The sequence below is a fragment of the Rattus rattus genome, chromosome 8 (assembly GCF_011064425.1).
Source record: "Rattus rattus isolate New Zealand chromosome 8, Rrattus_CSIRO_v1, whole genome shotgun sequence".
NCBI lineage: Eukaryota > Metazoa > Chordata > Mammalia > Rodentia > Muridae > Rattus > Rattus rattus.
The window spans coordinates 1,102,016-1,116,382 of NC_046161.1; the positions used below are offsets into that span (position 1 = coordinate 1,102,016).

Below are 14,367 nucleotides of genomic sequence, written 5' to 3' on the forward strand. Positions count from 1 at the left end.
CCTCTGGGCATATCTAAGGCCTTAAGACACTGTAGTGTTTTGAATAAGAAGGACTTCTGCTGTGGTTTGCCCTGGAGTTATCTGTATTTTGATGCTAATTCCACTGCCCCAAGGACAGCTGCCTACTCTGGTACTCAGGAGTCAGAGTTCACTAGAACTTCACTAGAACCTTCTCCCGATTGAATTTGTAAAGTACTGGTAAAGGGCAGGTACAGGATAGAAGGAGGCCTGTCATTGGATGAGAAGGAAGGATAGGCGGGAGAAGAGTTTGAAGGAAGAGGAGGAGACTGGGACAAAAAAAGAGGAAGAGGCAGGAAGGAGAGAGAGAAGCCTCGGCAGGAGAATATGACGGGTGATGTTAAGATTCCATGCTGTAACTTTACAGATTGTTACAAATGTTTTTTCTTTTTTTTTTCGGAGCTGGGGACCGAACCCAGAGCCTTGCGCTTGCTATGCAAGCGCTCTACCACTGAGCTAAATCCCCAATCCCACAAATGTTTTTAAGGGATGGATGTGTATTGGACTTTGTATAAACATACAAAGTGGTGGGCAATTATATCTTATCAGTTGGGTCAAAGGTTATTGTGTTGTGTATTCTTTTATATGACTGTTTGAGTGTAGGAAAGTATGCGGCGGTTGGAGACACTGGGCTGCTGCTGACGAGTTGGAATGTGTTCCCTCCAAGATGTCTAGCAGATATCTTGGGGCACTGCAGTGCTGAACCTATCGAGGTAAAAGACAACCATACTTTTTTTATTTTTTGTATTTTTACAACAGACTTCCATAGGCTCATATAGGTGTGGCCTTGTTGAAGTAGGTGTGATCTTGTGGAAGGAAGTGAGCTCCTGGTGGCGGGCTTTGAGGTTTCAGAAGCATATGCCAGGCCATTCTTTCTCTCTTCCTTTGGCTGTCTGTGAATTACTATGTAAATTTTCACTACTTCTCCAGTGTCATATGTACCATCATCTTCCCAGTCATGATGATAATAGACTAAGGTAACGAAAGTGCAAGCAAGCCTCCACTCTCTTATGAGAGTTCCCTTGGTCATGATGTCTCTTCCCAGTAATGGGATAGTAATTAAGAAAAAAGCCAACTACACTGATAGCAGAGTCATTCATGGGGATTGATATGTACTGCCCTTGTTACCACCACATTTAAGCTACACTAAGCCAACAAATGTTTAGAAGGCTGACTGAACTATTAATTGACATCTATTCATCTACACAACTTTCTGTCCACTGACTAGATGGCATTTCATGGTCCTACTAGCCTTTTTATTTTTTCTTTACCTCTTTCTTAATGCAATACCTCAGCCTTAATCTGAAAGAGTGGATTGTAAGAAGAAAACATGGATCTCCTTTCCTCCACAATAGGAAGCTTGCTGATGTGGCTTCATCCTATTTATTCTTAATCCACTGTTCCTTTTCTTAATCCAAGATGATTACCAGCATGTGGACCTGTGTGTTAAGAAGGGCAGGAAAGAACAAGGCATCTTGCCCATTTCTGTTTCTAGCTCAGTTGTAAGACTCTTTGTTACTATTTAGATACTCCCATCATCCTTGGGCCTTGCTGTCTTTGTTCAAACAGGAAGGTCAAGTTACACTTAAGGTTCACTTCCATTGGAATGGATTATCTACAGACTTGGCAACTGGACGAAGATTCCCATTTGATGATTCAGTCTAGCCATAGGAATAGTTAATGTTTAAAAGTAAATGTGTTTAAATTACTTATAAAAATACATTTGAAACCCTGACAAGTTTATAATAATACAGATAATTGCTTGAGTGTTTTCATGGGAGATTCACCAAAAGGAAAGTCATACTAGGAAATGTTTATTCTGTTTATGGGTGTGGAAGAAAGGTTTTTTTTTTCCTTGTTTGAATGTCCTTTAAAGAATCATTAAGATACATTATCCAACCTTACTTATAGTCGAATAGTCTCTAAAAGATTCTTAACATTTGACTTCATTGTCAACTATCTTAGTTTTATCATCAGCCCTAATTGTATCTAAAAGATAGGGTTGAGGAGTCAAGCAGCACAGGCATTGTAGAAATCAAAATGTTAGCAAGTATGGCAATCAGGAACTAGATATGCAAAAGACAAAAAAAAAAAAAAAAAAGAATGGTAACTTGATATATTACAGACATTAACAATTCCACCCTGAATTGGACCAGAGTTGTTTTACAGTTAATGACTAACTTTGACTAATGCCATTATAGTCCTATATGAAAGGAGGTTGCAAAGAAACAGTTGATATCAGAATGTTAGTAAATGTAACAATTAGTAACTAACGGTTGAAAAGATCAAGAAGAGGGAGGTACCCATGATACATCTTGTATATTCTGAAAGTTCTATCTTTCAGAACACTTTTCCTATACCTTTTCAACACTTTCTGGAAGAAGTTTCAAAGAAGCTGCTATCAATCAATACTTTCACTTTGATACATGTCTGTTATGACATCATTTTATATTATCTTTAAATTAGCATCTAATGGTTTTTAATGTGTGTCTTAAAAGTAAAAACATATATGCAGTACAAGTTCCTAAATAGATACAAATGCTTCTGTCCATCTCTTCTGCACCTTTTGCACAGACTTTGTTTTGAGATAGCACACATATTACAATACCATCCACAAGCATTTGCTAGATTTCGGAAAACATGTTATGCAGTGAGCAGAAAAACTTTCTGCAAATATACTAACCAGAAATGTAACAGACCAATGAAGGCATGCCAAAGCAAGTCAAATGAAAATCTTCTCTTTTATACTTTGCCACACATATCTCTTCCTGGAACAATTATATAATGTCTTATAGTATGTAAGACATAAAGTGATTTTGAATTCTATTATTTGATCTTGCTAATGCATCAAGAGAATTGAGACAGTCATCAAAACCCTGATATTCAGCATGATAAAATGCATTGAACGCTCAGAAGCACAGATAGGTAACTTAGAAATTGTGGGTGGCATCTGAGGCAGCTTGGTATCTCACAGTTATTGAGCCTTCAACCTTGAGACCTGAAAAATCTTTTAGATACACAGATATGGAAGTGATTGATCTAGTTAATACCCCACTAGTATCTGCCAGAGAATTAGTGATAGAGTCATTCAGTTAATATGTTTGCACTTAATTTGAAGGACAAGAAATCAAAGATTCTTCTAGGATAGTTGCCACTGATATAGATACACTTGTTTTTCGCAATGCTCCAGTTTGAACAGACTCACAAAGCCAGTTTGCTGAGAAATAAGAAGCTACCTGTTTTGTTTTGTGTTGTTTTCTTTTGTGGCTTGGACTCACTGTATAACTCTAGCTAGCCTGTAACTTGTTACTTAGACCAGTCTGGTCTGGAACTCAATGAGATATGTCTGCCTCTACCTTTCCATTAAAAGTACTGCAATCAAAGGAGAAAGTTGCTATGCCAGTCTAGAAGCATTTTAAGTTAGAAATTACTTCTGGAAGCTAAAATGAAAACATTGATAATATACCCAAGCTATTCTCTGGTTTAAGCAGCATTAAGGATCAAAATGTTTGTGCTAAGTCACATAAAAGATACAAAGGCATGGCAGACTGAAACTTAGAGAAGACTTACCCCTGTCTGTATCATACAGGAAGACGAAACAGTTCCACTCATAGTGATCCAGGAGGCTCAGGAGTGCACCTCTCAATGAAGGTCTTAGCTGCAGCACAAACTGGCTCTCCCCTTCAGTGGGAAAGCTTGGTGTGATGAGAGAGATGTGCAGAGCACTGCAGAACGAGGTCAAGGTATGCACGGACCTCTTGTCATAGAGTCCAAAAATGGCAAACACCCCTCTAGAATACTGGGAACAGACTGCAGGGGGAGAAAAATAGACAGAGAAGCCAATCACCAACTTTTACTGCACACATGGTTTATGAAAGTTAAAAGAAAATTATGAAATGTTAGTAATATATAATAAGGAACACAGAAAATGTGTGCATTTATTGGAAAATAAGCTGTAAGTTCTTGAGTTTGTGCTGACAGCCAAGCCGTGTATGAAGCTGGCTTAAGTGAAATCAAATCAAGTTAAAGAGAAAATTGACTAAACTAAAGTAAATCCTATGCTACAGGCTTTTAGGAATAACAGATACAAATTTTTCTTTGTATTTGTTCTTGCCAGAAAACAGGAAAATTTTACTTTGACATTTTTAGTAACAATTCAAACAGTTACGTGCTTCCTGTGTTGTTTGCCTCATCTATTTTTGGACTGCATTTGATAAACAAATTGCTAACTTTTTATTTCCAACTTTATAGGAATTTCATCTTTTGTCACAACCTTGAATTCTGCTTGAATCATGTTTGAAGATAGAAATTCTGTTTCAGAGGAAAACAATTTTTAGGCTGTATAAACAGCTGAATGAACTGGGAGTAACAGTGTACTATAAACCTAAAACAATTGCCACAACTCCTGAAAAGGCCTGCCTGGACAAAGAGGGCATCTCTTCACCTTGACAGTTCTTGCAAGGATAAGAAGGCACTGATGTCATGTGTGAGAGATTCTTTTTACAAATTTTTTTGCTGACTACAGTATGACTAATTTATGGAACATATTTAGGTGACTTTTTTGCGTCTACACTTTAAAAGACACAGAACTATGATCATGGGAGACATCAATTTTCTCCTCGTGTGTGTGTGTGTGTGTGTGTGTGTGTGTGTGTGTGTGTGTGTGTGTATGTGTGTGTGCGTGTGTGTCTATTTGCAGCTGCTCTGTATTTGTGTCTTAGTTTAGACAATAAAACAAAACTGCATTGTAAATTCTTATATTGCTAGTAGTCTTATTTCTACTTCATGTATATAACAAGTCAGAGTAGTTTTTAGCACTTGAATATATTTACATTTTGAGGCTTTTAGTTAATATTTTTAATTGATAAATTCATTAAGAAATTCAAGAACAGTGGATAATCCACAGCTATTCACACAGTTTTAGTTTACTAAGAAATAAAGAACTACAAAAATTTATTTTTACCTTGTGTATATAAGTATTTTCCTGTAGTAGTGCATGTACTGTGTGTGTGTGTGTGTGTGTGTGTGTGTGTGTGTGTGTGTGTGTTGCTCACCACGGCCAGAAGAGGGATTCAGATCCCTAACTACAGCTCTTGATGCTAGGTTTGTGCTGTGAGCCGAACCTGGGTCCTTTGAAGATGCTCTGAAATAGGTTATCATTCTAGCCTCAGTAAGTAAACAAAATTTTATTAAAATGTTAAAAGTTCTAGACTTGTTCTAAATTTGTATTGTGTAATTTCTGAGATTTCAGAATATGTGGTATACAATTAGATAAACTTTACTAAAATCTAGATATGTTTCTTTTACTTCTCTTTGTTTCATCTCTTAAAATTGGAAATCAGGTATAAACATTATAACAGGAGTAAAAGATAGCAGAAAATAGATGACATTGATGAACTTCACATAACACATATGGGATACTTTTTTGAGAACAATAGGTTTACTAAAGGACCAAAATTATATTTAGTTGAAAATTCCAAGTTAAATGTGACATGGGGATATATGGGGAAAATTCAAGACCTTGTAAGCAAGCTTAAATACTAACATTGTCAGTGCTAACCTGACTATTTAGGACATAATTTGTCTCACTGGCATAAATGACAAAATCTAAAATGCAAAAATTCAATGAAAGTAATTAAACTTTCAGTAATTAAAGTAACTAAAGTAATTAAAGTAACTAAAATAGTAGTAACCCTACTATTTTATGAGGATACATGAAGCAAAAACCAACATATTTTAAGACATCAGGTTTAAATAATTCCATTATTAAATTACAGAATAAGAGTTCTAGAAAGTAAAATATGTCAGCTGATCTTAAGCCAATATACATCATGTTCAGATGTTATATGGTAGATAGCATTTTAATAGCTACTAAAGCTGTTTGTAAAGAAATCTAGTGAGGAAGATCATGTATCTCTAACTCTGTACTCCATCAGGAACTACAGTGAATTGCTGGAACACTTTGGACATTTTTAAAGGCATGCTCTGACAGAGTGACTAGTTGTTATTGTCTCACAACATATATAGCTGTCAAAATAAAAGCACTGACATCATGAATTTCCATGTAATTCAAATTCCATAGCTTCAGTGATCCAGTAACTCATGTTATAGATCATGTGCTAAACTCATAGATGTTCCTTCAACACTTTGGATTCCTTTACATGAATGGCTCAGCCAGGACATAATTCATTTCCATATGTGTTCCCTTTTTATACAAGTTTGAGGCTGACTTTCAGTCTGTCCTTAATTAAAGGCATAACTCAATTCCGTTTTTTTGTTTGTTTAATTTTGCTTTTGTGTTTTGGCCAGATTTTAATTCAGGCTAGGCATGTACTCTACCACTGAACTTCATTCCCAGTCCATAGTTCAAATCACATTTTACTCTAGTGAAAATAAATATGTTTATAGTATGGTCTAATTTACATAATGCATGACACAAGTTATCTTACTAATGATTAACTCTAGAATTCAAGTCTTCAGCTTCAGTTTCCATTTTGCTACTGAACCTACATGCAGACTTTAGAAATTATTCAGGAAAAAGTAGGAACAGTATTTTTCCCACAATATTTCTTGAGGAACTCCTAGAGTTCCCCAGAGGGACTGGTGCTGCATTGGAACCATTAGCAAGCTAGCATAGGCTAGAGCCCTTCTTCTATTGCACCTCTATCCTACACACACACACACATACACACACACACACACACACACACACTACACATCCAGGAGCACTCCTAACTTCATCCATGCAAAATATCAACACCTTTTGTAAAAAGGGTTAGGCAGTAATGTGAAGCCTAAGGAACTATGCACAAAGTCCCTCTCCTGCTAATTCCTTCCACAGAATTTAAATGGAAGCCTGTTCACTTCCCAGTGTTCTGACACTCATCATATCATATAGCTTGTTTCAGTTTATTTTACTAGACCTCAATAAATTTAATAACATCTTTATATTAATCATATACATGTGCTTCCATTCATTGCATTATGATAATCCGATTTTATCATAGCAAACTGCCATTCTGCTTCTATTACTCTTACTTTCAAAGCATTCTAAATATACATCCATTAAGACTTCTTCTGAATGAGTTCTACCATCAGCATACATTTGCAAATTTCTATAGTGTTATTATTTTAAACATTGTCGCCTTGTTTTATTCTAGAGCCCTGACTTGGCAGGTGAAAGCTTATTGTGTCTTCAATATATAACAACTGGCTGTCAGTCAAATATTCAATGTTATTACCCTCATGTGAAACCCTGAACAATACAATACTTGGTTCAATAGATTCAAATTTCAATAGCCTAGTCATTTCCATATTTATTATATATTTCATTAATGAAACACTAAATTAAAATTTTCTCGGTTAACTCCCACACTCATCTATTTGTTCCTTAGAATCCAAATAAGTATTCAAACAGTACATATAAGAACATGTAACTGCAGCATAATTTAATAAACTAAGTTTTAAAAAAATATATTCCCAACGTAGCAAAAGAAAACTGAATTTAGTTTTTATATAAAGTGACAAACATTAAATAATGCATAGTCACTGAATGGAGGTGATGGTATCATGGTGACAGACATTTTGCATTGCAAACACTAATTAAAATGGAGTTTTCAAGAAAATAATGTATAAGTTTCACTGCATATTCTATATTTTGCTTCACTAATGAAATAACATGTATTATGTAAATCAGCCAATAATAGACACTAGTAATAATCCATTAACTTTAGACCTGATGGTGTGAGTTGAACCATCTTCTCATCAGGTAGTTGCCAAATGTCATTTCACATGCATATTCTATATGATAAATTAAATCACATTATTCCATAACTTGTAAAGAATTGTAGTCTTGTAATTATTTAAGTAAAATGATATTGTCTTAGCTCAGTGTGTTGTAAGTTAGAAGACTTGGATTGAATTTGACATGCCCACAGCAGTGTGGATGAAGAGAAGGCAGTCTCTTTCATCCATATAGTTCCTATCTTTCTCCTTTTCTAAATGCGTTTATGGCTTGGCATTATTAAAGCAAAGAACTTCTGTGCTTTGTTCCTTTTGTGTCTTCACTAACTGTGCAGCCTCCTATTGAAGGGACTTTTAACATAGTTTCTAATTCTTCTATCTCCAATGGTTTCTCATTAGCTTCACCACAAAACAGTCAGTTTTTAACTTCTAGTTTGATGGAATTCTCTGACATGTTTTTGACACATTAGATGTGGTTTTCTTTCTTTTTTCCTTTAATTGAATAATTTTAAATTTACATTTCAAATGTTGTCTCCTTTCATGGTTTTCCCTCCAGAATCCCCGTATCCCATCCCCTCTACTCCTGCATCTATGAGGGTGCTCCCCAACACACCCACCCACTCCTTCCTGCATCCCTATCCTGGCATTCCCTAGCCTTCACAAGACTAAGGACTTCTCCTGCCATTGATGCAAGACCATTCTCTGCTACATATATGGCTGTAGCCATGGGTCCCTCTGTGTGTACTCTTTGTTTGGTGGTTTAGTCCCTGGGAGCTCTGGGGTGACTGGTTGATTGATATTGTTACACTTACAGTGGGGTTGCAAACCCCTTCAGCTCCTTCATTCCCTTTTCTAACTCCTCCAACGGGGACCCTGGTCTCAGTCTAATGGTTGGCTCAGATTATCTAGTTTTGTATTTGTCAGGCTCTGGCAGAGTCTCTCAGGACACATCTATATCAGGCTCCTGTCAGAATACACTTCTTGACATTTACAATAGTGTCTGGGTTTGGTGACTACATATGGGATGAGTCTCCAGGTGAAACGGTCTCTGGATGGCCTTTCCTTCAAGGTCTGCTCCATACTTTGTCTCTTTATTTCCTTCTGTGAGTACTTTGTACCCGTCTTCTAAGAAGGACTTAAGCATCCACACTTTGGTCTTCCTTCTTCTTGAGCTTCATGTAGTCTGTGAAATATATCTTGGTTATTCCAATCTTTTGGGCTAATATCCACTTATCACTGAGTGCATATCATGTGTGTTCTTTTGTGATTGGGTTACCTCACCCTGGATAATATTTTCTAGTTCCATCCATTTGTCTAAGAATTTCATGAAGTCATTGTTTTTAATAGCTAGTAGTACTCCACTGTGTAAATGTACCACATTTTCTGTATCGATTTCTCTGTTGAAGGACATCTGGGCTCTTTCCAGCTTCTGGCTATAATAATTTAGGCTGCAATGAACATAGTGGAGCATGTGTCCTTTTTATATGTTGGAACATTTTTTTGGGGTGTATGCCCAGGAGTGGTATAACTGTGTCCTCAGGTAGTGCTCTGTCCAAATTTCTGAGGAACCACAAGACTGATTTCCAGAGTGGTTGTACCAACTTGCAATCCCACCTAAAATGGAGGAATGTTCCTCTTTCTACACATCCTCACCAGCACCTGCTGTGCTATTCTGACTGGCATGAAGTGGAATCTCAGTGTTGTTTTGACTTGCATTTCACTGATGACTAAGAATATTGAACATTTCTTTAGGTACTTCTCAGCCATTTGATATTCCTCAGCTGAGAATTCTTTGTTTAGCTCTGTATACCATTTTCAATAGGGTTATTTGATTCTCTAGTTGACTTCTTGTATATTCGATTTTAACCCTCTGTCAGATGTAGGATTGGTAAAGATCTTTTGCCACTCTGTTGTTTGCCATTTTGTCCTAAAAACAGTGTCCTTTGCCTTACAGAAGCTTTGGAATTTTATGAGTTCCCATTTCTTGATTCTTGATCTTAGAGTATAAGCTGGTGTTTTGTTCAGAAAAATTTCCCCTGTTCCCATGTGTTTGAGACTCTTGTCCAGTTTCTCTTCTATTATTTTCAGTATATCTGGTTTTATGTGGGGGTCCTTGATCCACTTGACTTGAGCTTTGTACAAGGAGATAAGAGTCGATTGATTTGCATTCTATTTCATGGTGACCTCCAGTTGAACCAGCACAGTTGAAACAGCAACAACATGTTTGTTGAAAATGCTGCCTTTTTTTCCATTTGATGGTTTTAACTCCTTTGTCAAAGATCAAGTGACCATAGGTGTTTGGATTTTTAAATGCTTCCCTTGCCTTACTTCTAACACCACAACTAACAACACTTCCTTTGTTTACTGGGCATGTCTTAATTTCCTTTAATTCCTTTAATTTGGTACAGCTTCATACTTTCCACCTTAAACTTACCACTTTTCCTATAACATGACATCATCTAAGTCTGGGCTTTAAGCATTATGTTGTTTTTGAATATGAAATGTTCTCCAAAGACTTATGTATTTAAGCACTGGGTCCTCAGATGTTGGTGCAGTTTGGCAATATTACAGAACTTTTAGAAGTGGACCTTTGATGGAGAAAGTGAGTCACTGGAGGAAGGCTTGGAGGTTTTATTATCAGCATTCTCTTCCTTTTTAGTTTGCTTTTTAGTGAACATGCAATGTGACCCTTCGTACTTTCCCCATCATAGTATATGGTATACCTTTATCTGTAAACGGAAAATGCTTTCTCCTACAAGTTACCTCTTGTCAAATATTTTTGTTACAGATTCTGACTGTAAAAACTGAACATATGAATTCTCCATGGTATGGTTAAAAAGAAGGTTTTTAGTGTATATCTGAAGGAGAGAACATCCAAAGGCATCTGGAATAGTTCAGAGCAGCAAGAGAGGAAAGTAGTAGACTGAACAGGTCAGCTACTAGACTTGGCCTTGGGAAAGAAGGAGCACAAGGGAGATATACAAATGTGTCAGGGGAGAGCAAGAAACAGTGTGGGCAAAAGACAGGGTATAATAGATGATCGAGAGGGAACACAGCCAAAGCAATGAGGTTATCAGAACAAAATGAGTAGCCTGTGAGCTAGGGAAGTTTAGCATAGTGGGAAGTGGGAAGAGTGGAGAAGAGCTAGCAGGGACTCTGGAATGTGTAATACTTCTTAAGTACTTGTGGTACAGAAGAAGCCTGAAGGTCAGCATGCTTTTTGTTATACTAATAGGTACAACAGCCAGCCATTTGTTTCTTTTACCACTGATAATGAAAATGCTTTGCTTTAGCTGGGGGGAACCCTCTTCACAATTAACTGCATAATACTGGCTTTTGTTTGAGCATCTAAATTTGGGGAAATAGAGTTTCCTTTGGACCTGACACTGACTAAAGCAATACTCTATGTGCACATGCCCATGTCCTGCCCAAAAACTGTCCCATCTACTTCAAATCCATCACATTGTCTGAAGAACTAAGTGTCTTTTGTTTTCACAGCTTCTTTGACACAGTGGATTACCTCAGATTGCTTTTACAATACTTTACCACCTCAACACTTAGAACTGTAGTCTTTCTTCTGATCAACCTGAAATCCTGGGTTATATGAAAAGTCTATAGAGAAAATAACCAAACTCCTCTTCCTCAGCCATAGCTAAGTTCCAACTCCCACCTCAGCAGAAATAATGTTACAAATTATTAAACGATAGTTGTCAATTTTAAATACTATTATTTAACTGCCCTACCCAAACATCTATAATATAGAGATTATATCTTGAATGAGATATACAAGTATAAACAAAGAAAATAATTGAATATATATTATTCATTTATTTATTATATATTATATTATTATTATATAATAATCCATTAAGATTGGGATCATTATATAAAAACGAGTTGCAAGAAGAGTCTATTCATGTTTGTATTATTATGTAAAGAGACCTCAGATGTCTTGAATTTAATAGTATGTCACAGCTATTTCTATGACATCAGCAGAAATGGATGGTGAGACTCTCTTGTCAAATACCCTACATTTATTAGTTGTAGAACATGGAAAAATGAAGCCGGAGGTAAACTGCAAGGTTTTTCCCTGCTGATGATCTTCTGTGGGTCTGGATGTGCTGAGTGTTTGAACCTAAGGCATGTAGCTGTAGTAATTAATGTTGTCCCCTTCTAGTGTAACAGTTATATATGCAGTTTAGTCAGCTTTAAACTCTTTGTAGCCTCTTTCACATATTTCTATCAACAGGAGTCCTTGGCAATTTGACACTACCTTATATGTAGTTTAAATCATTGCTTCAATTTTAGTAGATCTCTACCTATAATAATTTAATAGAAACTCCTCAGACAAAAATAAGTGCTCCATAGTAAATTTTTTACTTATTTCTTTCAATTGCTGTTTTTGGGCTTTGTGTGGTATATATGTGGTGATAGTGAATGAATCCTTGCTCAGGGGCTTTTAGGAAAAAAAATGCTATAAATTTTAGCAGAAAACTCATATAAAGTTTGGATAATATACTCAAATTATGAGTGCGAACTATTTGTTTTTCGCATGTGGACCTGAAAGCAAGCAAAAAGCTGTTAACAGGCAGCCAAGAATAAAGGCTTTTTTGCTTTGCATTCTCTTGTCATTGGCATCACTTTTAGAAATCCTCTTTTATCTTTGAGTTCATGTCAGCCCCTTGTGCAGTGTATCATTTATGTATTCATCAAGCCTCCTTTATGGAGCTGCAACACCTGTTTCTCTTCTTTACCAGTTACTGGTTCTCTGTTACAGGGATAAGTTATTTTTAAGGGAAAGTTACCATTGCTATTAAAATATTTCTCTACCACACCCGCGGATCCCGGCCCGCAGCAGCTCTCTGCTCCCAGAACCCGTGGGAGAGATACCTTACTGCCTGGTCGGGTGGGCACTCCTGAGGCTGCAGAGCGGAAGAGACCACCAACACTGCCCACCCCTGCCCACATCCCTGACCCAAGAGGAAACTGTACAAGGCCTCTGGGTTCCTGTGGGGGAGGGCCCAGGAGCAGCAGGAGCCCTGCCTGAGACACCGCCGGATCCTGAAGGAAACAGACCGGGTAAACAGTTCTCTGCACCCAAATCCCGTGGGAGGGAGAGCTAAACCTTCAGAGAGGCAGACACGCCTGCGAAACCAGAAGAGACTGCTCTCTACACACATGTGCTCTTCCGATCTCCGGAGGCCATCTGGAACCCTGGTGCACGGAGGCTCCCGGAAGAGGCGGCACAGATCTTCCCGGTCGCTGCCACCTGTGGAGAGCCCGTGGGCAGAACCCCTTGAGCGAACTCGAGCCTCGGGGCCACAGGTAAAGACTAACTTATCTGCTGCAAGTGACTTGCCTGGTGAACTCAAGGCACAGGTCCACAGGAACAGCTGAAGACCTGTAGAAAAGGAAAAACTACTGCGCCGAAAGCAGAACACTCTGTCCCATAACTGACTGAAAGAGAGGAAAACAGGTCTACAGCACTCCTGACACACAGGCCTATAGGACAGTTTAGCCACTGTCAGAAATAGCAGAACAAAGTAACACTAGAGATAATTTGATGGCGAGAGGCAAGCGAGGAACCCAAGCAACAGAAACCAAGACTACATGGCACCATCCAGACCCAATTCTCCCATCAAAACAAACATGGAATATCCAAACGCACCAGAAAAGCAAGATCTAGTTTCAAAATCATATTTGATCATGATGCTGGAGAACTTCAAGAAAGACATGATGAACTCCCTTAGAGAACAAGTAGAAGCCTACAGAGAAGAATCGCAAAAATGCATGAAAGAATTCCAGGAAAACATAAATAAACAAGTAGAAGCCCATAGAGAGGAGACACAAAAATCCCTGAAAGAATTAAAGGAAAACACAATCAAACAGTGGAAGGAATTAAAAATGGAAATAGAAGCAATCAAGAAAGAACACATGGAAACAACCCTGGATATAAAAAACCAAAAGAAGAGACAAGGAGCTGTAGATACAAGCTTTACCAACAGAATACAAGAGATGGAAGAGAGAATCTCAGGAGCAGAAGATTCCATAGAAATCATTGACTCAACTGTCAAAGATAATGTAAAGCGGAAAAAGCTACTGGTCCAAAACATACAGGAAATCCAGGACTCAATGAGAAGATCAAACCTAAGGATAATAGGTATAGAAGAGAGTGAAGACTCCCAGCTCAAAGGACCAGTACATATCTTCAACAAAATCATAGAAGAAAACTTCCCTAACCTAAAAAAAGAGATACCCATAGGCATACAAGAAGCCTACAGAACTCCAAATAGATTGGACCAGAAAAGAAACACCTCCCGTCACATAATAGTCAAAACACCAAACGCACAAAATAAGGAAAGAATATTAAAAGCAGTAAGGGAAAAAGGTCAAGTAACATAAAAAGGCAGACCTATCAGAATCACACCAGACTTTTAGCCAGAAACTATGAAGGCCAGAAGATCCTGGACTGATGTCATACAGACCCTAAGAGAACACAAATGCCAGCCCAGGCTACTGTATCCTGCAAAACTCTCAATTAACATAGATGGAGAAACCAAGATATTCCATGACAAAACCAAATTTACACAATATCTTTCTACAAAT

The 14,367-nt window shown here is 37.6% G+C and overlaps 1 protein-coding gene across 1 annotated transcript in view; it reads right to left on the reverse strand.

Annotated features, from left to right (window-relative positions):
- Nucleotides 1–2,110: 2,110 nt before the first annotated feature.
- Nucleotides 2,111–14,367, reverse strand: part of LOC116907488 (glutamate receptor 4-like) — a 157,601-nt gene continuing 145,344 nt past the window's right edge. The window contains exon 4 of the mRNA XM_032910479.1: nucleotides 2,111–3,828. Coding sequence (XP_032766370.1) covers nucleotides 3,533–3,828 — 296 coding nt within the window. The 3' untranslated portion in view covers nucleotides 2,111–3,532. The remainder of the gene's footprint in view (nucleotides 3,829–14,367) is intronic.